A 24,525-nucleotide genomic window follows, 5' to 3' on the forward strand; every position below is an offset into this window, starting at 1 on the left:
TCCCTCCACGCCCCCTCCCCAACTTCAGGAATGGCTTTTTTTTTTTCTCTTTTTTTTTTTTTTTTCCTCCTCCTTAGGAAATCCCACCCCGCCTCAAGAAACAAAATAAAAAGAAAAGGCATTGCTCGAGCTCGTGGCCCAGGCAGCGGGCTCAGGAGCTGCTCCTCACCTCAGCACCTGGGAGCTCGGATCAGGTTTGTACACTGGTTCAAAGTCGGCACTTGGACTGCGATCTGAACCCAGCACTGAAAGGCACATATCTGATACCCTGTACAAGAGCTATGGACGCTGCCGCCGATGGGGCCGAGGATCAGACTGGGAAGAGGAAACTGGGGGATAACACAGATTGCCACCTGCTCGCTGCAAAAAGATACCAGCTAAGCTTTTCTGTCTCCCTCCCACAAAGAGGTTTTAGAAATGCCCATGTTCAAACCGCAGATTCGAATGCTGGTAGCATCAACAGCTGCATCAGTAAAAATGAAATGAGCAACAGCCTCGCACCCTGCACCTCCTCCATCCCTCTGGGCTTATTGCTGACGCTTTAGGGTAAGCAAGGGACGATTCCTCAAAAGCAAGAGCCTCACTGAAGAGGAAACGAGAGATTCTGATCCTTCACGTGGAAATAAGACATTGTGTGATTAGGGAAGCAGTAAGCAGCCAATTTGTTTTGGAGTTGCCCATCAGTCTGTTACTACTCTATTAAAAAAAAAAAAAAAAAAAGTGGTTAACAGGTTCCCCTTTTACTGGAAAGACCAAGAATACAAAAAGGAAGTTTTGGGGAATGTTTGACACCATTTTATTAATCTTCAACTGCAGTGGAAAAATATAACCTTTTACAAGTGCCGTCTTGTGTAAGCTCAAGTCAGTATATATATATTTTATATAAATTTATTTCTTCCTTTTTTTTTGTTTTTGAAGTGCAGCAAGAGACCAATACCACATCCGATTTGATTAAATAAAGAGCACAAAAGGCCAAGCAGTTTCCAAATGGCATTTTATCAGATTTCGTTTGAACATTGAATTTATCCTCATTTTGCAATCCAAAATATTACCTGAAGTTTTCATTTTGTTTTTCAACTCTTTGGCACAATTTTTTGTGGGTGTTCGGGCTGCTACAGTACAAAGTCAGGAGAGCTCTTTCCCTTTGCGTTCTCACTGCCAATTCAGAGCACTTGATGCCTGGATTTGAGTTTTAAGCCTGAAATCTTGTTCGACCATTAATTCTATACCCTCTAACGCAAGAGTTTGAGTTTGCTTGTTTGTTTTTCCCCCATTTCTACATTCACAGTTGAACAATATTAAGGAAGGAAAGGCGCTTTGATGAAACGAGATCATGGAAAGCATCACTCGGAATGGGAGCTCTGAACATTCGTCAGTGTTTCCCCAAAATTAAAAGCCCTAAAGGAGCGACTTTCCTTTTTTTTTTTTTTTTTCCTTTTTTTTTTCTTTTTTTTTTTTTTCTTCTTTTTTTTTCTTTTTTTTTTTTTTTTACATCTCTTACGCTGCATCAGTAGACTGAAAACTTCGGTTAGTTTATGAAATGCAACAGCTAACCCCGTTTTTTTTTTTTGTTTTTTTGGGGGGGGGGCGGGAAAAAAAAAAAAAGAGATAAACTGCAATGACTTGAAGTCGAGAATGTGGAGATACCGCCTCATTCACACACACTCACTCTTAGACCCAAAATCCTTCACCCCTCTCCTCACATCCCGTGCACCGACAGCATCGCGTGGCCGAGGTTACCGCGGGCGGATGGAGGTTGGCTCCCATCTTTCTCTCTCTCTCTGCTGAGCAGCCCAGTGATGCCGACCCCACGCTGTCGGAAGGGGCTGCCCAGTGCCAAGCAGAGCCCGGTGCTCCCACTCCAGAAGACGACCAAGGAGGCCAAGGCTTTGGATGCAAGTCAGTGCTCAGCTCGCTAACAGCGCTGCTGCTGTTGCCGTGGCGGGATTTTCAATGTGGTGTGTTTTCAAGCCTCACTCACTCATCATCCTCTCATTCCCAAACATTCAGCATCCGTGCACACTCCTCACTTCCGGGTTGTTGGTTTTTGTTGGTTGCTTTCTTGGTTGGTTTTGTTGTTGATTATTTTTTTTTTTTCTTTTTTTTCAAAAGATTGGAGATTTCCAGTGGGGGTCTCAGGTGTCATCCCAATGGTAGCAGATCTGCAAGCAGAAAGGTGCAATTAAGAACCAAACCAAACGTGTTCGAAGACCCACATTCAAGCAATGAGACACCAGCAAAGCTGCCCAGAGCGCAGACGTAAAGCACGCAACAGGAACTCGGAGGGTAACAGCTGTAGTGCACTGTCACATCCCTCTCAACAACCTGCTCCTTTTAAAGGTGCTTCAGCAGCACTGCAGAGCACACAGAGCTCATCTGCCACCCCTGGGGCTGCTGCAGCCCAGCGAGGATCGAGCACCTCACAACACAAGGAGCCCTCAAGTCTGCGTCTGCTCTCATCAAACTCAGTTCACTGTTTTGCTGTTTGCGTTTGTTCCCGACGTGCAAGATCTCAGACAGGGTTTGTTTACAGGAAAATAAATTAAGAACGACCTTCTCGAGAAGAAGGCTTTTGTGTAGCACCTCATTCAGGCTCAGGAGTCCAGCCAATTTTGTAATTATGCAACATGAAAAGGAGGTGGGTGTTAGCCCTTACCAAGCTTGATTCTTCAGTTTTCTCAGTTCTTTAGTCGCCCAGGTAGCGAGGGTTTTCGTTTTGTTCGTCTTGGATCTTCTTCCTTCAGTTAGCAGTTCATGTATCATGGGTCTAGCTTCTACTAATTTCAGTACATCTTTTCCAAATGCTGTACACAAATCCCTGAAGAAGCAAGAGAGGCTTTGAGGCTGAGCACCACAAACAGGTGTGCCAATACTGCTCTGATCAGCTCTTGCTAGCTGGAAGAAATCTGACTCACAGCTCACGTCCTTTATGAAACGCTGCGCACGGTCACTCCTTGCAGCAGCAGCACAACTGAGGTTCTCTTAATTGTGACCAAATGGAGACATTCAATCTCCCGTCCCAAGGCTGATCTCTTCCATTCCACCTAAATTCAGCCCTGACCTGAGCTCCTCCACACCTGAGGGTGCGGGTGCTTTGCTTTTAAAGGCAGGTCCATCCCTGACAAATCCTACATCTGGAACTTCTGGAACATGCATCACTTCCAGTCGTCTGCTTCTCACCCTCCCAATTAAGGACCTCGCTTATGTTGCCTGCTTTACACCTTCAGCTAAACGCGTGGCACCAGACTGAAAAACCCAGAACTGGTGACAAACAATTCAGCCATAAAAATGCAGCTTCGGATGCATTTGATGCACAGAATTCTATCTAACAAACACACTGGCAGCGTTCACGCAGGATCAGGATGCTCACCCTATCAGTCCAGCAGAACATGCCACTACTACGTCTGTATGATCCTCATCTCCAGCAATGTGGTCAATGTAAGACAGAATAAATTCTACTCTGGGCTGCACCAGCATCACATCCGCTGAAAGAAAAGATTAGAGCAGGGTGAAACACAGTTCATGTTTAACAGTCTGCCTCTCACAAGGCCTTCCTGTGCGCTCCTGGACAGCCAAACTCCGAGCTCTCAGCCAGGGAAGGAGCACATAATGCCAAAGGAGGGAGAACCACAACGAAGAAGGGCTCTGAGCTCATTCCCTGCATAGGCAGCTGAGTGATCTCTCCCACACAGGAGTGAATTAACAAGGATGTGCCCATGGTTGGGACAACTACTGCAAAAGGAGCCCGGCCGAGCCGGCTCTCCCACCTCCCTTCATCATTCCAACCACACACACACACCAAACCACCACTTGTACTTACGGTGCACATTTTCTTGGTCTCCCTTCAATCCCTGAATGATGCCCGTGTAAGCTTCCAGGCAGCCCTCCCTCAGCTCATTCAGGTAATCCACCATATCATAGTCCGACTGAAAGGCAGCAGGAGAGCACCATGTCAGCAGTGCCCTCAGCAGAGCACACGGTCCTCACTCACTCACCATTTTAACGAACCACAGAGCACACAGCTGCCTCACCTTATCAACCTGTGCCTGGGAAGCCTGCTGGAGGGTGTTCAGTACAACATCCAGGTACTTCTTGAATTCTCCTCCAATAGCAAGGGCGATATCTCCAAACACAGAGAGAATCTGTGGCTTCACAGACCTATGAACGTTTTCATTCTGCAACAGATTTCAGCACCGTTACGTTCAGCTGCACCTCCCTGATAGGAGGAGCTAATAAACCACGACCTTCACTGGAAATGTAAATCCTTATCCTCCACAGAGCTGGATTCCATTCAAACACTAAGTGACACAGTTGTCAAACACGAGATCTTCAGAGCACGCCTAGCACTTCAGCTTCTCCCACCTCCCACTTTTCCCTCAGCGTGCAAGCCAACTGTTACTAACCACTAATGAGAAGGTAAACACTCACCCCCAAGTTCTCCAAGAGCAGCTGCATAACCTCATCACAGAAAGGCAAGATGTTGGATTGCAGGGCTCTGCATAGGTCGCCAACCAGGCCCACTGCAGCCAGACAGACCTGCAAATAGAACAGCAAGTCAGACACCCACCCGGTGAGTCAGGCTTCCACTCTCCATCCTCACAGCGTCAGCTTATTAAATTAAAGCACTGAGTGGTGACACTCTATGGGCATTAATGCCACCAACAGTGACAACCCTCCTGACAGCTGATGAGCCCTTTTTAATTTTATTAGCCATTCACATCGAGTTGTGAAGAGCTGAGCACACATCACCCCTGGGGAGGGCAGGAGGTCCCAGTGCCAGGAATGTGAACCAATGCTGCCCAGCTTCTGCTGGAAGTTCACAGCTGGCAGCAACCACTTTCCTCATCAAGAGCATCTCCTGTGCCACCACTGTGAAAATCCAGGTGTAAAGTCAACAAAGGCCTTCTGCTGAATTAAGAGAGCCTAAATCTGTGTGTGCAGACAGTAATTAGAGAGGACACAGGACTCCATTTGCACTTCACCACCAAAAGCTGTGATGTTTTACAGATGCACACCTGCTGAACTCAGCACCTGAGAGCAGATGACAATTTGGAGATTGCAAGCACAGGGCAGCCTGCTTTGACCTCTACCTGGTATTCAGCATAGTTCTTCAGTCCAATGCCAAGGAACGGTTTGAAGGCATCCATGTACTTCAGGAACTCTCCACCTAAGACTGTGCATGGAAAATATTCTTGTTAGAAAAAAGAACCCCCAACCTGCCATGCATCTGATGGAACTCAACAACCGAATCCTCCACCTAAAACGAGTGCCTGCACTGTGCACAGAAGCACAGCAAATCAATTCTCCAGTAGACATCACACAAAAGCTGAACGCTGCTGAAGCACGGACACAGGGACTAAAACGATTCAGAGAACTCTGTCCTTCAGGCCTTCTGAAGACAAACAACCCCTTCCCCGCGCTCAGAAGGATGCTGAGTGCTCCCTGCCCAACAGACCCTGCAGAGCTCTGCATCAGCCAAAAGCTCTGAGCCTTCCCACCCCACTTTCCTATAGCTGCAATGCCTTTCTTTTGGAAACAGGTGCTCCACCTCTTCATTCAGAGCTGCACGGTTCAAGCAGGGCCTTCCTTGGGATGTTCATCTTTCAGCAAGATTGAAGAATTCAAGCCAAACGTTTCCTTCACGCTGCAAAGTCCACTCTTTCTCTCCTCCAGCTCCTACCTTCCCCACACTTGTGTCACTAGGATTACACAAACGCATCTGTCCAAAGCAAAAAGCTCTGTGTCTCAGGACAGGTTTCCTTTCTGCCTCTTGGCCAGTCAGCACTGCTCCCTCTGAATCTTCCCATTCACTTCCCAGAGCCTCAGGCAAACCCAGCAGCAGGCTCTGCAGAGGGCTGAGGGCACAGACCTGCTCCCTGGAGCACGGGGAAGCAGCAGCTCCTGCAAGACAAACCCAGCACTGCTGTGCCTACAGACTGTCCCGTGTTCCCACTGCAACAGGCAGTGGCTTTTACTGGAGAAGCCACAGGCAGTGTGGGTACATCCAGGCTTCCAGCAGCTCCTCTGCTTCCACACAGTGCTGCATTCCCCTCCAAGCTCCAGCACAATTTCTGAACATCAGCTCACTCTGCCCAGGCTGCCACAACCCCCTTTTATTTCATTCCACCACCTCTGACTCACTCTCATGCTGACCATCACCGCTGTGATTTCTTTTAAATAAGAACAATGACTTTAAATCGACCATTTAGAAAACATCCCAAAGCACCAACGGGTCTCAGGCAGCAGCAACAGCAGCGTGAATCATTCAGATAAGCTCAGCCCTGGAAGGCAGCAGGTTCCCATTATGCTCAGCACTGCACACAGCAGAACTCCTCCTTTCTCCTGGCAGAATTTGCATTGTAACCACGTTATTAACAGAAAACGAGCTATTCATTCAAGAAACACAGCCCAGAATAATCCAGCAGACTCAGGGCTTCAGTGACAGATGTGGCAAGCTGCGCTGTCAAAACCATACCTTGAGGAGAAGCAGGAGCTGAGCATGGTGGTTTATTTTAGACTGTATGGACAACAAGAGCAGGGAGCACCCAGGCTGCACCCAGCCCCAGCACGGCACCAACCTTCCACCAGGGTGCTGACTGCCATCAGGGCATCCTCCTGCACACCCCCTGAGCCTGCTGTGCTCTGGAACATCCTCAGCAGAGATGCCATCACTACGTCTGAGATCTGCAGGGCATCCTGGTGCTGCACCTTCCGCAGGACGTTCTAAAGCAGGAAAAGGAAGAGAGAAAGACCATCACTGCTTCCATGCACGCCCAGCTGAATTACGCCTCCACCTCCCTGAATGCTTCTGAGCGTGCTGAGCTGCTGAAAGCAAAGCTGCTGTTTGAATTCTGCTGCTGCAGAAATATGCTTTGTCAGTGTGAGCGCAAAGTCCCATTCGTTTTTAGCTGCACTCCGTTTCCCAGCTACAGAACAAGCTGAATTTACTGTTCCTGCTGCACAGGCTGTTCTGCAGGTTCCCTTTTGTAAGCTGGCATTGCATGTGGCCAGCCCAAACTTGGCCCTGCATTAAAAAAAAACCACCTCTCAAATCACAGCAATGCCACAATGATGTCCTGCTGCCGATTACAGGTGGCATGGAAGCTCTGCTTCTGCACCACACAATTACATTTCAGAGATACTGGTTGTTAATCCAAGACACAGCACATCTTTACAGCCAACTGCAGCCGAACGTCTCTAGGATGAGCAAAAAGCAAGCTCACGTACAAACAATGCAGAGCAAAAACATTCATCTCAAGACCAGAATGACTCTATTAGGAAAATCAAAGACACCGAGTTTGGCAGTTCCAACAACAGGCCTCAGTTTTCCCACTGCTTTCCATTATTATCAATTTTTTCCTCCCTCCTGTTGGATGTTCACAACTATTTCTTCTGTTGGAAAAACCACGCAACAAGATGGTGTTTTATTCCTGTTAATTTCTGCTTCGTGCCATTAAGCATCTCAGGGCTCAGTTGCTGTGATAACGAAGAAAACCGTTTGCAAATGAAAGCTAGCAGTTCAATTCCACGCGTGTCAACCTCCAGGTCAGCCTCCAGAAGGAAACAGAGGCACAAGAGATCACACTGTGCCAAAAGAAAAGGCTCCACATGCAGAGGGCTCCCACTCCACCCCACCTTTCCGCAGTGCTGAACAGCAAAGCTCCAATACTGGGCACCCTGTGCTTCAGCAGGACAATCTGGTGAAGATTTTGGGAGAAGAGTGGCTGTTTTCAGTGCACTTTGTAAGAAGAGGAGAGGAGCTGAAGTGTGCTGGCGCTCCAAGCCACGTGGGTGTTCATTACCAGATGTTTAATTTCAAGGACACTTAGTGCATTTTAATTAGCGCCGTTTTAAATAAGAACACCAACCACAAGAGGCAGATGAACAAATTAAATCTGTTGCAGAGCTTTTTTTGCTGGTGCCAAGCAGAGCAATTGTTCACCCCGAAGCCATTGTAAGAGCCACTCTCCAACACCCCCAAACCTCTTCCCCATAACCACAAAGCAGGAACGAGGAGCTCACCTGGAGAGTAGCGCAGAGAAGAGACTGAAGATCATTGAACTGGATTCTGTCTGAAGTGCTCTGGATATGAGACTGAAAAAAAAAAAGAACAGAACCCCAAATATAGAACACTTTTCTCATGGTCCATGCAAACCTGCTGCAAACCCAGCAGATCTCAGCAGCCATACGAATGGCAGAAAACCCATTTTAAATAGCTGTTCTTTCCAATTTAAGATGAGAGAGGTACTGTTCATAAGCTTTGTGCACCCAACCTGTCCATAAAAACCCAGAACACATTATGCCAGGAGATACACAGCCAGCAACAACCACAGCCAGGGCTCAAACCCCACGTCCTCCCACCTCCATCTGCAGCACTTGCTGAAGCCGCTCCATGATGACCAACGTTGTCTTCTGGACAGCAGGGTAACAGTCCTTGGCACTGTTCTTCACTATTTCCATCAGAGCTTCATATGCAGAGCTCCTCAAGTTATTCTGGTGTCCATCAGGCCTGGAACAGAAGGAAATGTATTTGCAGCTCCCAGCACGCTTAGAAACACTTTTGGTAAGAGCTTAAATTTCAGTGCTGCAATGAGCCTCTATTCCAAGATTTCTAAGTAAATGAAATTTGCAGAGCCATTTTTGGAACTTTTTTTTTTTTTTTTTTTTTTTAAATTTGCTATTAATAACAACTTCCAATATCTTCAGACAGACAGTGAGTCCAGGAGCAGCAAACAACTCAAAGCCACCCAACTGCTGCGTGCTGTGACCCTGCCTGGGATGGAATGGTGTCAGGATGTGAGCAGTGCCCGTGGGTACCTCCCAACATCCCTCTGAGCCATCAGGGATGGAGTTCAGCTGGAAATAGAGACAGCTGAGATCTGTTCTGAGATGCCTGATGGATCTCAGAGCCCTGAGGCAGACACCGCACTGCTGGCTGGAACTGAACAGGACACAAAGCGAGTTCAGACTCCAAACTGCTCAGACAGGAACCCCATTCAAGAACTCAACCTGCAGATGGATTCAGCTGAAGATGGAAACTGACCCAAAAGCTGAACTGCAGAGCTGTCAAAATCCCTTACGTGACCTTAAAAGCGGAACAGGACTTCAGCACGAGCCTCACTTTTGCATCTGCAGAACTGAGAAAACATTTTGCCTTGTCTATTTATATTTCAGCTTCGTTTGGAAGAGGACACTATGCCAGAAAGCCCAGTTCTTACAAAACATCATTCAGATCTACACTGTGAGAGAAGGAAGGCCAAAGCCTTAAGGAGAAGGGGTAGGAAAACCAAAAGAAAAGGCAGCTATGCAGCTGGGTGAACATTACCTATCTGTGGTCTCCAGAAGTTTCTGAACTATAAGCTCAAATGAAGAGGATAAGCAGTAGGTTGCTGGTTCTTCCTGATCATCAGCTACATCTGCAGCTTCATAGGCAGCTTCAGCAAGACTTGTGAAGGCCTGGAACACAGAACAACACTCCTGTTACCCAATGACTTCACTCACACGTCCAGAAACACACCCCAGCCATACAAACGGGTGCAGGGCTAACTTATAAGGCTAGCTCCTTTGTGAGCCCATAATTATTCAGGATCCTCAGCTTTGGCGCAGGAGTGGCGAGGATTTGGAAGATGTGAAATGTAACAGCAAATCATGCTGCCACAGCCAGCTGCCTGCATGCTGCTGCTGGTCCCAGCAACACAACGGAGGCAGCTGAGCTGCACAGGCTGTTGGTGCTGGGCAGACAGACAGGACCTGCCCTCATCACCAGTTAAAATCCTAGCTTCGAAAAGGCTGCAGACTGATGGTAACAGCTCTGAGATGGGTGGATGAAAGAAAGCTGAGAGATCCCTCATTGTCACCGCCACCTAAAGACACGTGCTAGTCATCATCTTCCCAACAGCAGCCACAGCTATGTGGACTTCTGCCAGGAGCAGCAGAACAGGGAGAAGTTCCCATGCTGACTTGAAGCCTCCAAACCTCTGTAATACCAAGAGAACGGATCCGATCATTTCTAAGGGCTGTTCTGACGTGCAGACACCCATCTGTAGCTGAATTCCTATCGAAAGCAGGGACACATCCTCTTCGTGGGGGAGGACAGCGATGCTACTTGGTAGCACACACCATCAAGATGATACAGCTGAAGTTAGCAAGTTCACCCAAGGGAATGCAGCTCTGTCAGGGAAGAGAAAGCTTCATGCTGCTCAAATGAGTTCTGAAACTGCTTCTGATGTGAGCTCAGGTGATGGGAAGCAAGGTAGCTCATATTTCCCTAAGAATGAACGGGCAATTCAGCTGTCCCAAGAAAACACGAAAGCCCAGCACGTCTGGAATTTAGTTGTGTCCATGTTAATGGGTGAGTAGAGACAACTTCCACAGCACTTTCAAGCTTCAGGCAATTTTACACTTGGTAATATTACAATTTTTCTACTTGAAATACTTTTCTTCCCTTGTTTTGCCTATCAGAGCCACAAAACAGACCTGAGATAACAACAAGAGCTGTGTTTGCTGGCTGACCAAGTCAAGAGTCACCGCTGCCACCCACGTAAGCGTGCAGGCATCAACCTGTGCCTCTGCATACCAGCATCAGCTGCTTCCCTTCACTCACAGAAAGCAGCAAAAGCAAAGGGTCTGCCTTACCCAGCACACGTTGGAGGCCACCCGGGGCTCAGCGCTCAGACCCTCGATCAGACACCGCAGCAGTGGGGCCAGGTAAATGTCATTGATGGCTGCCTCAGGGAGCATCTCACAGATCCTGCCCACGGTCCAGGCTGCTGTGTCTCGAACCACAACGCTGGGATCCTTCATCAGCTCTATTAAAGTCGGCATTGCCTGAGAGAGAATTCAGTCGGGAGAAAGGTGTGAGGGTGTGCAGTACGTGGGAATGGGAATCTGCCACTGTTTCTAGTTTTCATCTTATCTATGGGCTGGCTGACTTGAGCCTGGGGCAGCAGGGAAGATCACCTAGATCCAGTGAGACCACCGTTCTGATACCTTCAAGTTATTTCCCCAGTGATAAGAGCTGAGAACCACAGAATCTGGAGTTCCTGCAACCCCTGAGTTGTGTAACCCAACTCCTGTTATCCACACCTCCCTAAAACACGATGATGTTCCAGGCTGGATGTGGCTCTGGGCAGCCTGGGCTGGTGGTTGGTGATCCTGCACATAGCAGGAGGGCTGGAACCAGATGATCACCGTGGTCCTTTTCAACCCAGGCCACTCTATGATACGTAAAGCAGACAGCCTTTAGCATCTTCCCAGACTAAGAACAACATACAAAACACGAATCCTCCTTCAGACAAATGAAAGGTTTTTGCTCACAAGCCTCACAGTCTCACCTGTATAACTAGTGGTTTGAGCTGGTTAGGCTCTGGTCCTTCCAAAATGCACCCAAAAGCCATCACAGCTGCATCTCTGTATCGCCAATCTGGATTTTTGATGTGTTCTTTAATAAAGGGCAGCACGTGAGGAACAATGTCATCTTCACAGCAGGTCGCCAGGAGCATGAGGCAGACTCCTGCTGCTTTACAGGGGTTCCAGTCATCATCGTCATCATTTTCATCCTAGGAGGAGAACAGCACCCATCAGCCTGGGGAAAAGCATCCCTTCCCACTCACAGGCAATGCCATCCTATTGCAGGTAGCACTGCCCTGTTGCCAGGTGTCATATTTAGGGCTCAGCTCAGGTCTAAAAGTGAGAGTTCCACCTCTGGCAGAGAGGCAGCCCAAATTATGGGCTTTCTCCTTCCTGTTTCAACCATCACTCGCAATTTAACCCTTCTGCAATGTAACCCTCTGCACCCAGGCAGATGGTAATAGAGAAACAGGGAGACTGCTTTCACTGAGAACATTCTCACAGCACTTCCCTATTCCATCACAGTAAGCCAAAACTCCATCCTGCACAGCTTAATTAACAGTTTTCTTTTATAATTAGACCTGCTGTAGCAAGCGACTCCGTTAATTTGTATCAGGCTGTGGAACAGAGTCCAAACAAGTCCCAGCGCAGCGCTCAGCACCCAATAAACAAACAGGGACCTCAGAGCTGGGGATGCAAAGCTCAGGAATTCCAGACACTGAATCTCCAACGATGCAGACTGAATGTTTGTTTTACTCACGAGGAACACAGAATGATACAAACCTCTTCAGAAACCATAAATACAAACGTGTTGGTGCTCCTGCAGCGTGCAGAAGCAGCACTGCTGTCCCACAGCGTGGAACTGAGCACAGTGGTGCTTTTATTTCTTTTTTTTTTCTCCCCTTTTTCCTTTCCCCCCTCTGGATACACAGCAGGCATTTTGCAACTCACCTGTTTTGTTAACGTTTGTGTCAGAATTGGGACCAAATACTGCAGTGCTCCCTTAGCATAAAATTTGCTCGTGTGCTCCGGAGGCCTCCCCTGCTCTGCTGCCTGCAAGGAAGCACACAACACAATCCTCAGCAGCTACACCAGCACCACGTCCACCACCCAGCACATACAGGCTCACTTCTGCATGCTTCCCTCTGCTTCCCAGCACCACGAGTCACCGCAACACACAGGAACCTTAAGGACACCCTGCTCTGCATCCAGTTAAATATTCCACCAGCACAGCTCACTGTGCCATCCCATGCACAAAGGGCCTCTCCTCACATGGCACAAACAGAAATATTTGCAGTTATGTGCAATTAACAAGTGACCCCGAGTAGGAAAAGCAAGAGGTCCTTCTGTATACGAGCTGAACCTTCATGCTGACTGTCCTTTTATCCTTGCTATTTTGGGCAGGCAAGACAAATATATATTTAGCTGCTTTTAAAGATGGATATGATTCATCCAGAGGCCTCCGAAGTTCAAGCTCTTATTGATCTGTGCCACTAATCCATGCAAACAACATCTGCACGGGGAACAGCACCCCAAGTTCATCCCCAGCCCATCCACTGCAAAGGGGAATCGTTACTTTCATCCCATTACTTTGTGCTTAACTCAGAAATTATGCATTATGTAGAATGCAATCCATCTTTTCCACGTCAGAATAGGACAGTGCTGCCGTGCCTCTAACAGACCCCAGGAACAGAGCCCATAAAAGCAGAGCCCACCAGGCACAGACAGCGGGCAAACCCAGGAACACCCTCCCTCCAACACAAAACACACTGCAGCAGTTCAAGATGCCATCTTAACAAAGCAACGGCTCCAAGAAATTCAGGACAAAGGGAATTTCCCAGTGCTGCTATACATGCTCAATGTGCATTTAGGTGAACCTTACAGGAGCTTTAACTCGACTCTGGAATGCTAAAGAGAAATCAGGTAGCTGTCATGTACCATCTTCAGGAAACCAGCACCTCTTTGTCACAGCGTATTCTCATCAAAGCTGTCAGGAAATCTTTATCTCAAGTTGCTCTGATTCCCAGCCAGGTTGGCACGAAAACCATTTGGTTGGTTATAAAAAGGCAACTCGTCCTCATCTGATCTGGGAAGCAGGACGGGTTGTATTCGAGCTACACTGAAAGCAGTGAGTTATGGAAGGGGGTTACGCTCAGTGGCCCCCGTGCAACTTGAACTCCAAGCCTCGCTTTTACCTTCAGCAGCAGAACAAATCGATCCCAGCTGAGTGCTGGGTGAGACAGCTGCCAGAACCAAACCAGCAGCTCAAAGCCAAGCTGCTCTCTGCAGAGCCAACACGCCTCGTGGGCTCTGGGCAGCCCCAGGTCTCAGCTTCTATCAGTCATGCATCACTGGAGCATCAGAGTGGTGCATGATGTCTCATCACAGACCAGGACTGCCACACCAGGAGCTTGGGGGGGCTTCTCATTCAGTAGCAGGAGCTACAGGGGACAGCAGGACTTCCAGATGTGGGTAAATCCTGACTGCAGCACTCCCGAAGACAATATCCCAGGTGTTTGCAAGCTCACCTCTGATGCCTCTATGGCCAGATCCATCTCCTCATCACACACGTTTGACCAGAACTCGATTCCCTGTAGAGCCACCTCATCTATGTCACTTTTCATTGCTTCAATAGTTATCTTTAGGAACGAGAAAGAGAGGAGGGGAGAGAAGAAGCATTTTAGCACATGATTTCTCCTCAAACACACACCCCAGGGCTCCAGATCATCTGAAATCAGGTGCCACAGCAGTTCCTGCTATCAGCTACCCGGGCAGGGCTGCAGAGCAAACCCAGCAGCCTGTGCTGCCCCACACTTGGGGGTCTCAGCATTGAATTCAGGGGCTTTGGCACTGGCAGCACACAAACGCAGACAGAGAAAAACTAAGCAAGGATGCAAGAAAATATTTCCTCCCAAATTAAGACAAAGCAGCACAGGTGGAGTTCAGATGACTACATAAGAAGTCCAAGTACTCACAGCAAAAAGTGCAGGACCCATATACGTCTCCATGTACTGATAATAAAGGGACATGATCTTCACCAGGTTCTGTAAGGCAGCCACTCGTACCTGCCAGGGCACAGAATGGACCCAAGATGTGACATTTATCACAGCCCTCAGACAAACAAGTGCAGCTGTGGCCTCCCCAGCATCCCAGCCCTTCCACCAATAATCCCATTTACTCCATACCCATTCCATTTACTCTTTGCAACTTAAATCCCCCGAGCAGTTTACTGCTCCTAACATTAAGTAGGAAACTCAGTGTGTTTGAGAACTTGCACACCCACCCACTTTTTACCAGCCCACTGTTAGTGCTGCTCGTTACGATGCTCCCAAGAAAGGAACAGTGACAAAAAAAATCAGCACTTCTCAGCCATCACCACATCCTTCAGGTTCCACTCACCCTCGTATCTGGACACTGCGTTGCTTCACAGACTACTTGCATAATAAAGTGCCTTTCAGACTGAAGAAGAAACAAAAGAACATTAGATCACAAAAGCTCTGAAAACTTTGCGAGCCTTCTTATGGAGAATGCATTTTTGACCACCACAGCCCCTCACACAACACTTCCACAGGTGGACAGGTGAGGATTCACCGCAGGGTTTGGAATCCTTTCTTCCCCAAAATGGGAACCCCGATCCATTGTGAATGGTGCTGAGCTGCTGCCCAACACAGAAAAGCCCAGCAGACAATTGTGAAGCTGATCCCCATCTGCAGGACAGAGGCTGGGAAAGGAAGACTTCCTTTAAAAGACTTTCTAAGCTGAGGGTTCAATCTTCATTCCATCTTCCCGTACACCCCGGGTAGGGTCCTAAGGGATATCCCTCATCTAAAGAAAGGAAAGAAAAAAAACCAGCCCACAGTGGATGCCCCTGTTTTGAAGGCTTGCAGGCCTTCCTCCCCCAGCCACTCCCAGAGGCGATGCACGCTGGATTGCTGCCATGCAACTCGAAAGAAAGCGCTGATCCAAGCGGGTAGCAGCAGCATTACAGAGTGGAGTTGGATTAGGAAGCAGATTTAACAGCCCAAAGTCAGGTCAAATTCATCCCCAAAACTCAGCAACGCCTCTTTTCCATTGGCCCATCTCTGAAAACTTCCACAGCATTCCCGCATCACAAGAGCAGCCCGGCTGCGTGGAAACGAATCCAAGTCTCAGATGCAATGGGGTTATGCATCAAAACTCAGCGTGGTGCATGATTTCTCATCACAGACCATGGATTCTGTCCTTGTATTTTAGAGCAAGAGTTGTTACCATTCCCCCCCCTTTACCTCTTTGTCAAAATTTGCTTTGGTGAATTCCAAAGAGTTCAGGAGTGCATTAGTAGCTGCTAGCTTCACATTGTTGCTGGGCTCTTCCTTTCTCATTCCCTGGATGATGGCTGTCAGGATCTCATTGGATTTGTCTTGAAGTTGCTCTGGTTCCTAAAAGCAGCATTGATAGTCGCATCAGTTAAAGAGCCTCCTCCATATTTCAAAGCATCACCCAAGTTGGAATTCTACGAGCAGAAATTGTGAGACATGAAAGCCAAGAAGGCTTTTGTTCACTGGGAGCACCGGACTACAAACATGGGAGATCCCAGTCCTCTCTCACAGCCCACTCTGCCTGTTTCCCTCCCTACCTGCCCTCCATCCCTCCTGCTGCTCCTAACTTCACCCAAGGCCCTTTCCCTCCCAGAAGAGCTCTGTGCTGCTCCCATCCCTCCTGCAGCAGGGACTGCCCTGCTGCCACAGGAGAGGGGCCTGGATTTGGCTACAAGCAAACATGCTGGAGAGCAAAGCAACCCCCTGCAGCCTGACAGATACATTTCCTCTTCCTGCCTCCCCACACTGAAAGCACTCAGCAGCCAGTTTTGTTTTCCAGCAGGAGCTCCGACAGCGCAGTGCCTTCGCAGTCTGTGTTATTGGTGATGCTGCCAATAATACTGATAAAAACCAGGAGACATTCCGCAGGCAGTGCCCCAGAGAGCAAAAGATTCCCAGAGATGCCCATTCCTGTATCAAAACCTCCTTCCACGAGGATAAAGAGAGCCCTCTACAAGAGGAAGGAGGTCAGCAATTCCTCAGCCACGCGGAGGAACCAAAAGCTCCCCACTCACCTGCAAGGTTTACAAACTGCAGCTCCCCACCAGCACCCTCCCACCCTACAGCTGCACACTGACTTTGAGAGGCGACCTGGATTTGTGCTGCAAAAGCAGGTCAGCTCCTTCAGACACCATTTGTGCGCGTTTGCTGCTAGCAGAGAGATCCTCAGGACGAGCAGGGAAAGAAAGGATGCAGCGTGGCTCGTAGAGGTGCCACAAACAGAAGAGAAGACGCGGAGCTGGGAGAGGTCAGCCCTCAAACTTCAGAGGTACTCACGATATCCTGGCAGATGTACCCGATGGCCTCCAGCGTGGACTCCTTCATGTGCTCGGTGCTGTGCTGGTTGGTGACGTTGGCCACCAGCTGGGGGATGAGCTCAGGCCATTGGTTCATGGGGATCTCAGCGCAGGCGATGCCGGCCACGCATTGCGAGGCAGAGCTGGGTCGGTACGTCTCTGTGCCCAACGTCTGCAGGACCTGAGAGCAGAGAGCAGGGTTTGGCTCTGGGCAGGCATTGCGCTCTCCCAGCTTGGTTTGTGGTGCTACAGATGTATTGCAAGCCTTCCTCAAAGCAGCTCCTCGTCTCAGCTCTGAACCCGGCCACGGTTGCCCCTTCAGGAAGCAGGTCGTGGCTGTGGCTGCACACAGTGCTGCCGTGTCATAGAACACTTTGGGTCGGAAGGGACCTCAAGGATCACGGAGCTCCAACCCCTCTGCCAACAGCAGGGCCACCAACCTTCACATCTAACACCAGCCCAGGCTGCCCAGAGCCCATCCATCCACTCTGGCCTTGGACACCTCCAGGGATGGGGCGTCCAGCCTCTCTGGGCAGCTGTTCCAGCACCTCACCTCTCTCACAGCAAAGAGCTTCTCACTGATACCCACACGCCAGCAGCCCACCCAACAACTCCTCTACGACCACAGGACAGAGCTACAAAAGTGAACCCACTGCACTCTGAAATCATCCCGAACACCAGGCTGCTTACATCAAGATGAAAAGAAATGAAACTATTTCATTCTATTCTGATGATCTGCAGTCAATCAGATGACTTTTTTTTTTTTTTGCATACTTATGTAACTGTTTCTCAGAATTAACAAGGGAGGGGCACTGGTTTCAAAGTAACCAGGCACACCCCTCCCTTTCCCAAATACTCCACAAGAAACACCATTCCTCCTGTTACTCAGATTCTCCCAAACCAGTTACAACCCCTCTCCCCAAATCCCTCCCAGATGAAGGGGTTTGGCATCAGACCCCAAACAGCCTCACGGGGACCCCACCAATTCATTGGTCACCACCCTCATTCATTGGTCACTCAATGCAGCAATGCAAATAATGGGCAGCCCAGAGCTGAAGGAGAAGCCCACCATGGGGAACTGTTAAGCACCAAACATGTCAGCTGGATAAGACAGAAAGGATTCTGCTTCAGTTTGACACCAAAGCAGCGATCCAATGCTGTGAGCTTTAATACACAACACAGCAGCTTACACTGCCAACAGGAGCTAAGATCCACTTTTTCCTTCATTGTGATGGAAGCTGCGTTGATGACCAACTTCACCCTGCTAGATGCAGACTCAAACATCTCTATTAAGAGAAAGCCAATATATAAAGCATAAAACTCACATCAGCTCCACACAGAGCCACACACAGCCATGCACACCTGTGCTCCCACCAGGTGAAAGACCTCAGGCACCACTTGCGTCACTGCAAGCCCTGAGGTTACCCCTAACTAGCTCAGGGGTCCTCAGGCAGAGCCCCCCCATGCAGAGAGCAGGACGCTGCTCCCTGCTGGGGATTTGCCTGTTTATGAGCACATCCTACCAACTCCAAGCCCACCGGGCCCTGTGCAGATGTGTGCTCACACAGAGCACAGCTCAAAGGCTTTCACGAGGGACCGGAGAGCAGTTGAAGCTGCTCCTGTATGGAGAAAGTCAACAGAAGCCACCGAGCTGGGAAGCTGTGCCCACTGCTCCAGCAGCGTGCCATTCAGAGATTTCTTTGTAGGAGCACTTACATAAGACAAACGGAAAAGAGCAGCAGGCCTCACACCTGTCTGGTTTTCACCCCAATGCTTCCACAGAACTACAGCAGAGCACCAAAGCACAGCGAGACGACGCTGCTGCTGCCTTGAGAAGAAGCAGCCAGAAAGCTTCGGCACAAAGCAGGGCGGACATCAACCCAAGAGAATCCAACGGGCTCAAAACCGGACGAGAAGGGAAAAGGAAGGACTCACGTAGTTCTTGACCTCCCTGCGGGCGTTGGCGTCGATGGCGAGCCATCGCTGCTGGTACTGAGCCTTGATGTCGGGGTCCTTGGAGGTGAGAGAGTTCTTGATCTGCAGGCCGGCCGCCACCCGCGCCACCTGGCTGTTGCCGGGGTTGGCCAGCACTCTGGACAGTTCCACCAGGAAGGTTGGCTGCGGAGGGAAGGAGAGGAAGGCGCTGAGACCCCCGACCCAACCCCAGCCAGACCCCCGCCCATGGGAGGGCAGCGCTTCGCTTGGCTTCCATCAGCTCACCCAACAGACGGCCGCCTCTGCGCTCCCACCTGCGCGGAGCATCCTCTGAGCGACCCGCGTGGGTCCTGCACTGGGACGTGCACCCAGCGTGCTGGGGAGCACCGTGATTTTGTTCCTTTGCTCGGAGGCAAAGGCCAAACCCCAGCACAGCAATGGGTGCTCTGCTTCTCCTCAGCGCATGGGATGGAGGTGTGCAAAGTGAGGGCTGCTGCACCCGCACCACCTGGCTCCCGTGGCACCAAAAGCCCATAAGCACACAGCAGGTTGATGCGTGAGGTTCTGCAGAACCCCCGGCAGCAAAACCTGAGCGCCGATCCAGCTGCTTTGCCTCCCAAGGAAACCTTCCTAGGCAGCACAGCTGCACAACAGCCAAAAGCTTCGACTTCCCCAAATATAAACACCGTACAGCTGCGCACAGCACAGCCCTCAGCTCCCTGCAATGGGATGAGGGGCACACAGAGCTGGGGGCAGGAGGAATTGCTGCCTTTGGGGGTCAGCTTTGTTTCCAGGAGGAGGAAACGCAACGTTTTGTAGCACTGCTCTGTGAGGTTTTGTCCCATTGCCTTCCAAAAGGAGAGGTTTGGGAATGCTTCCCCGAGGAAGGACAGAGTGCTGTGGGGTGGGGAGGGGGGGGGGGTGGTGGATCTGGGGGGTCCCAGCTCTGAGCACAGCCCTATGGAGGGCCGCCCATCCCCCAGTGGAGGAGGGGGGTGGATATCTCATATGATGAGCCTGGCTGAAAGATGAGGAACAGAGGTGAAATGACCACATTGCTGCTGCTGCCGCCTTTAAGGGAACGGCCCTCAAATCCTACAGCTCCACAAAAGCTTTTCCATTTCTCCCTCTGGGTTGTTTTAACAGAGCTTTAAGGTCAATTCCTGCAGAAAAACACGGAGCGGGGGGGGAGGGGGCAAAAATGGCAGCGACCCCAACCCCCCCCCATCCCCACAACGCCGGGACCCCCGCCGCAGCCCAGCCCAACGCATCCCCGCTCCGTAGGACCGCAGATCCCCTCCCCGGTACAACGGGAGCTCCACGCAACGGCAGCACCGGATGACCGGGACCGCCGCACGTCGCTCCCTTTGCCGCACGGCTCCGGGAGGGGCGGATATCGCCGTATTTTCAGCCCTCGGTACCGCGCGGCCCCGCCCGGAAAGGCCCCGGCGCTGCGATGGCCGCACGTGGCCCGGCCGCTCCCCTCCGCCGCGCCCCCATTGGCCGCCGCCACCGCCGGGAGCGCCGCCATTGGAGCCGAGCGGAGCGGGCGCGGGAGGAACGGAACCGGGGGGGGGGGCGGGGGGTGGAAGGGGGGGTGGGGGCCGCGATGGCGGCGGCGCGGCTGGGAGGAACCGCCGGGAACTCACCAGGTTCTCGATCGCCGCCTGCTCCAGGAACTTCTGCGCCGCTTCCAGCTCCGAGCGGTCTGCGGGGGGGGGAAGGGGGGCGGTCAGCGGGAACCGAGGGGAGCGGGGGGAGCACGGAGCGGGGAGCGCCGCCCCCCCGGCACGGCCCGGAGCGCGCGGCCTTACCGGGCGAGACCGTCTTCTCCAGAATGGTGATGAGCTCCATGGCGGCGGCGTGGCGGCTCCGGAGCGGCGGAGGGAAGGGAGGAGGGGAGCGATGGGGCGGGGGGGGCGGCGGCGCTCCGGGTTTTGCGGGAGGCGGCGGCGGCGGCGGAGGGAGAAAAAGGGCCGCGCGGGCGGAGCGGTGCGCGCGCGCACACCGAGCGGCGGAGGGATACCACGGCCGCGGCCCGCCGCCCCGCGCCGACGCGCCGATTGGTGGGAGCCGGCAGGCGGCTCGCGTTCCTATTGGGGGTTCGGCGCCGGGGGGAGGGCGTTGGCGGGCCGCGGGGAGGAAGAGAGGAGGCGGGGCTTCCGGCGGCGCCGCGCGCTGATTGGGCGGCGCCGCGAAGGGCGCCCCGGCGGCGGCCGCGGCGGTGCTGAGCGGGGGGAGGCGGCCACGTGGGGGGCTCGGGGGGGCGGGAGTCCGCGCGGCGCGGCGCCGACCGGAAGTGCCGCGGCCCGGCCCGGAAGCGCCGCGTTTGGCACGGGCGGGGGGCTGGGCGGGGAGCAAAACCGGGGACACCGCGCCCGGCATTGAGCCCAGCGCGGGCGGCTCCGCGCTCCTTTCCGGTCCGTGCACAAAAAGGCCCTGAGCCCTCAGCTCTCCCAGCAGTTCCCGTTCCTCCCGGATCTGGGCGCAGTTCTGCAGCTGCTCTGCCCGCAGCCCGGCTCCCGTTGGCCTTTGGGCCGCACCGTGAGCTCACCGTCGCCTCGCGGCCCCCAGCGCCCTCAGCTCCTTCCCTGCGGAGCTCCTTCCCAGCAGCTCAGCCCCAAATCGCACTGATGGTTTTTCCTCCTGCACTGCAGGATCCTCCGTGTGCTGCCCCCCACACTGACCCCCATCGCGTTTCACTGCCCAGCTGTCAGCCTGTTCTGGTCTGGACGGGCTGAGGGAGCTGGGCTTGTTCAGCCTGGAGAAGAGAAGCTGCAGGGTGACCTGATGGCACCTTCAGTACCTAAAGGGAGCCTACAGACAGGAGGGGAGTCAGCTCTTTGAAAGGGGAGATGACAGCAGGACGAGGGGAAATGGTTTGAAGTTGAGGGAGAGCAGATTGAGGTTGGATGTCAGGGGAAGTTGTTTGGTGTGAGAGTGGGGAGGTGCTGGAACAGCTGCCCAGAGAGGCTGTGGATCCCCGTCCATCCCTGGAGGTGTTCAAGGCCGGGTTGGATGGGGCCCTGGGCAGCGTGGGCTGCTATGAAATGTGGAGGTTGGTGGCCCTGCATGGCACAGGGGGTTGGAGCTTCGTGATCCTTGAGGTCCCTTCCAACCCAAACCATTCTGTGATTCTGTGGTCTCAGTGAGCAGCAGCACGGCCTTCTGCTCCACCAGAACTCCAACCCAACAGAGCAGATGGCACTGAAGCACAGGGCACCATCCTCTGCCTTTCGCTCCCAAACATTTTTGCTTGAATGCAAATTATTACAAACCCACAGCATGAATTTCACAAGGGTCGAGGTGTCGTACCACGATGTGGATACGGAGCGTTGAGGCACAGCCATGGGAAACACCAGGACCTCATTGCAGCCTCCCCACTGCTGCCATTCCGTGTGTGCTGCACGCTGCTCTGCAATCCGGGTGTTTCGGGAGGGTAAAACAGATCCTGAATTTTTCCCAGTTAATCCCACACCCTGTCTCCCTGATGGGTGAAGCATTATCCCATAGCTAACAGCCCGGCAGGTATCGAAGCAATGACCTTTATACAGGAACGTGCATTTCTGCTGTTACAAAGCCCACCATCTCCAGGTCGCCTGGGAGGGCTCTCACACACTGCCTGTGTTCCCAATGAGGGCCACCTGCAGAGCAGTGAGGGCTGGGAGGCCGCCGGTCCCCCCCCCAACCGTGAGCCCTTCCAAAACCCATCCCCTGTGCTCCATTTCCAGCTCTGTGGCAGCTCCCAGCCTCCACCAGCATCACCCCAGTTTCACTGTTGCCTGAGAAGACATCAGGACTCCCCCAGAACTCGGAGTTAAATCACCTAAAGGAAAAACTGTGTGTCTTTTTTTGTTCTTTTTGTTGCTTTCCTTCAGCTGCTCTCAGCTCGTTTGCGTTGTCTGAAGTGAAAAACAAAGCCACCTCGACTCACAGCCACGCTTGTTCTCCTTTCACCCATCGCTGCTCAGGCCAGAATCACAACTGCGCGTTATTTTGTCAGGGTGCACAAAGCAGAAGGGAAATCAGCTTACAGCTCTGAAATCACTTTGGCTCTGCAGTGCTGACGGGAGGGAAAAGCAGCAGTGAACTTAATGGGGGCCATTGGGACAAACAGGGCTCCCAGGGCCCCTCCACCACTCCTGTGCCTTCCACCTTCTGTCCTGGCTCCAGCTGGAGCCCGAGGCCAAGCTGTACGACCATCACCCCACGGTTGTGGCCCATCAGTGCAGGCCACGCTGCCCTAAGAGCACAGAGAGCAGCAGGGGAAGCGGCTCAGGACGGAGCTGGGGGCTTCCAGCCATCACAGAGCCCGGGGGCAGGGGCAGAAAAGAACAAGAGCTCAGGACACGAATTTCACATTGACATTTTTATTAACGCCAACTGTTTTAATTTTTGTTGTGGTTTTCCGTTTGGTTGGTTGGTTGGTTTTTTAAACAAGAGCACAAAAATGTTTCAGGGGAAGCGGTCTGACAGTCTGATGACCTTCTGAAGTACAGTGAAGCCACAGCAAAGATGAATTCTTGTTAAAAGGAAAAAAAAATCCGTACGGAGCTCCAACCTTTTTGTCAGAGGGCGCCGTGTTGGTGAGCAGCCCGCGCCGCTTCGCCGAGGAAACACAGCTTAGGCTTCATCAGCACTCCACTCAGCACTCATTTAAGGCTTCTGAATCAAATTACCATCGACATCACAGAAAGGAACGAAAAGCTATTGCTGCTACGGCCACGAGGAGGTGGGACAAGCTGGGCTGTGGGGACACGGAGCAGAACGTGCCCAGCAGCAGCGGAGAGCTGGGCACGCAGTGCTGCCCGTGGGCATGCATGGCGAGGTGCCATGGAGGCAGGAGAAAAAAGGATGGACTGCGTGAATCGTTCTCTCGTTTAATGTGGCTATGAAAGATGTTTCCATACAATCCTAAGAAGGACATCAGCAAAGTGGAACCGAGAAGTGGGGAGCGACAGAAGGGTTTTCTTTCTGCTGACAGGTAACACAAAAAGGGGGGGGGGGAGGGGGAAACCTACGATCCGCGGGGTGGGGGGTTGCAGGAACGTCTCCCCCAAACCTTGCACTGGGAGCTGTTTGGCCTCCTGCCTTCTGAGCACTGTGTGAGCACTCAGCCTCTCCTGCCCCAAATTCTGCTGACCTCGCACTGCTGGTTTCCTCTTTTGGGGGGAGGGCATTAAAAAAAAACAAACCAGAACATCTGTCAACGAGGAGGGGATGTTAAATATCGTAACCACTGACAAGGCTTGAGGAAGTTTCACAGTTTTGTTATGCTCTATTTTATTACTATCATATTTACAGATTTTTTTTTTTTCCTCCTTTTTTTTTTCCTTTCTCTCTCTCTCTCCCCTCTTTTCGTTGAAATTGCGATTAATTTTAATAGAATTTTAATTCTGGAGTGTGAGCAGGAACCAGTTAACTACATTCACAGTCCAATCCCCGTCCGCTTGAGATAAAAGACTCCGAATTCTTGGCGTATCAATCAGCTGTGGGGCAGCAGCTCCTCCTTCCCCCCACGGAGGCAGTGGGGCTCAGCAGCACCGCGGGTTCACGCCGTGGCAGGGGGGGGACCCTTCCTCTGCAGGAAGAACTGATGGATGTCCTCGCTGTCCCGCTTCAGCCAGGCAGCATTCAGCAGGATGTTCTCGCAGCACTGCTGGACGGTGCGCTCTGCGGATGGCGCTGGGTGGCTCTCGAAGAAAGCCTGCACACAAAGCACACCACTGTCCTCATCAGGGCCCGAGGGCTGACGGTGGGGCTGTGTTTGAAGCCCCCCACCCCCCACCCCGAGTTTGTATGGGAAGAAATGGGGTTTCTGCGCTGGCCGTGGGGGCGGCAGAACGGCTGTGTTTCCATCTCTGTCC

At 51.8% G+C, this 24,525-nt stretch overlaps 2 protein-coding genes across 6 annotated transcripts in view; both read right to left on the reverse strand.

Annotated features, from left to right (window-relative positions):
* Positions 1–772: 772 nt before the first annotated feature.
* KPNB1 (karyopherin subunit beta 1) lies at positions 773–20,715 on the reverse strand. Of its 2 annotated transcripts, XM_085211209.1 has the most exons (22): positions 20,473–20,714; positions 20,308–20,366; positions 18,659–18,841; positions 16,704–16,904; positions 15,615–15,767; positions 14,749–14,808; positions 14,325–14,414; positions 13,878–13,988; positions 12,301–12,402; positions 11,334–11,558; positions 10,636–10,827; positions 9,326–9,456; positions 8,362–8,509; positions 8,023–8,094; positions 6,579–6,723; positions 5,091–5,173; positions 4,429–4,536; positions 4,032–4,175; positions 3,821–3,926; positions 3,371–3,485; positions 2,657–2,818; positions 773–2,162 (listed from the first exon to the last, which is right to left on the reverse strand). In XM_085211209.1, coding segments are annotated over exons 1-22 (2,631 nt in total). In that variant the 5' UTR covers positions 20,513–20,714; the 3' UTR covers positions 773–2,161. The 2 variants fall into 2 exon arrangements, with proteins under 2 accessions (XP_085067335.1, XP_085067334.1); XM_085211208.1 differs by lacking the exon at positions 773–2,162 and having other exon boundaries at positions 2,653–2,818; positions 20,473–20,715.
* Positions 20,716–23,012: 2,297 nt separating this feature from the next.
* The window catches only part of NPEPPS (aminopeptidase puromycin sensitive), a 29,790-nt gene continuing 28,277 nt past the window's right edge, over positions 23,013–24,525 (reverse strand). For all 4 annotated transcript variants that reach the window (XM_085211210.1, XM_085211214.1, XM_085211212.1 and 1 more), the window contains one exon: positions 23,013–24,365. In XM_085211210.1, coding sequence (XP_085067336.1) covers positions 24,210–24,365 — 156 coding nt within the window. In that variant the 3' untranslated portion in view covers positions 23,013–24,209. The remainder of the gene's footprint in view (positions 24,366–24,525) is intronic.

This window comes from Meleagris gallopavo, chromosome 29 (genome assembly GCF_905368555.1).
Source record: "Meleagris gallopavo chromosome 29, MGAL_WU_HG_1.1, whole genome shotgun sequence".
NCBI classification, from domain to species: Eukaryota; Metazoa; Chordata; class Aves; order Galliformes; family Phasianidae; genus Meleagris; species Meleagris gallopavo.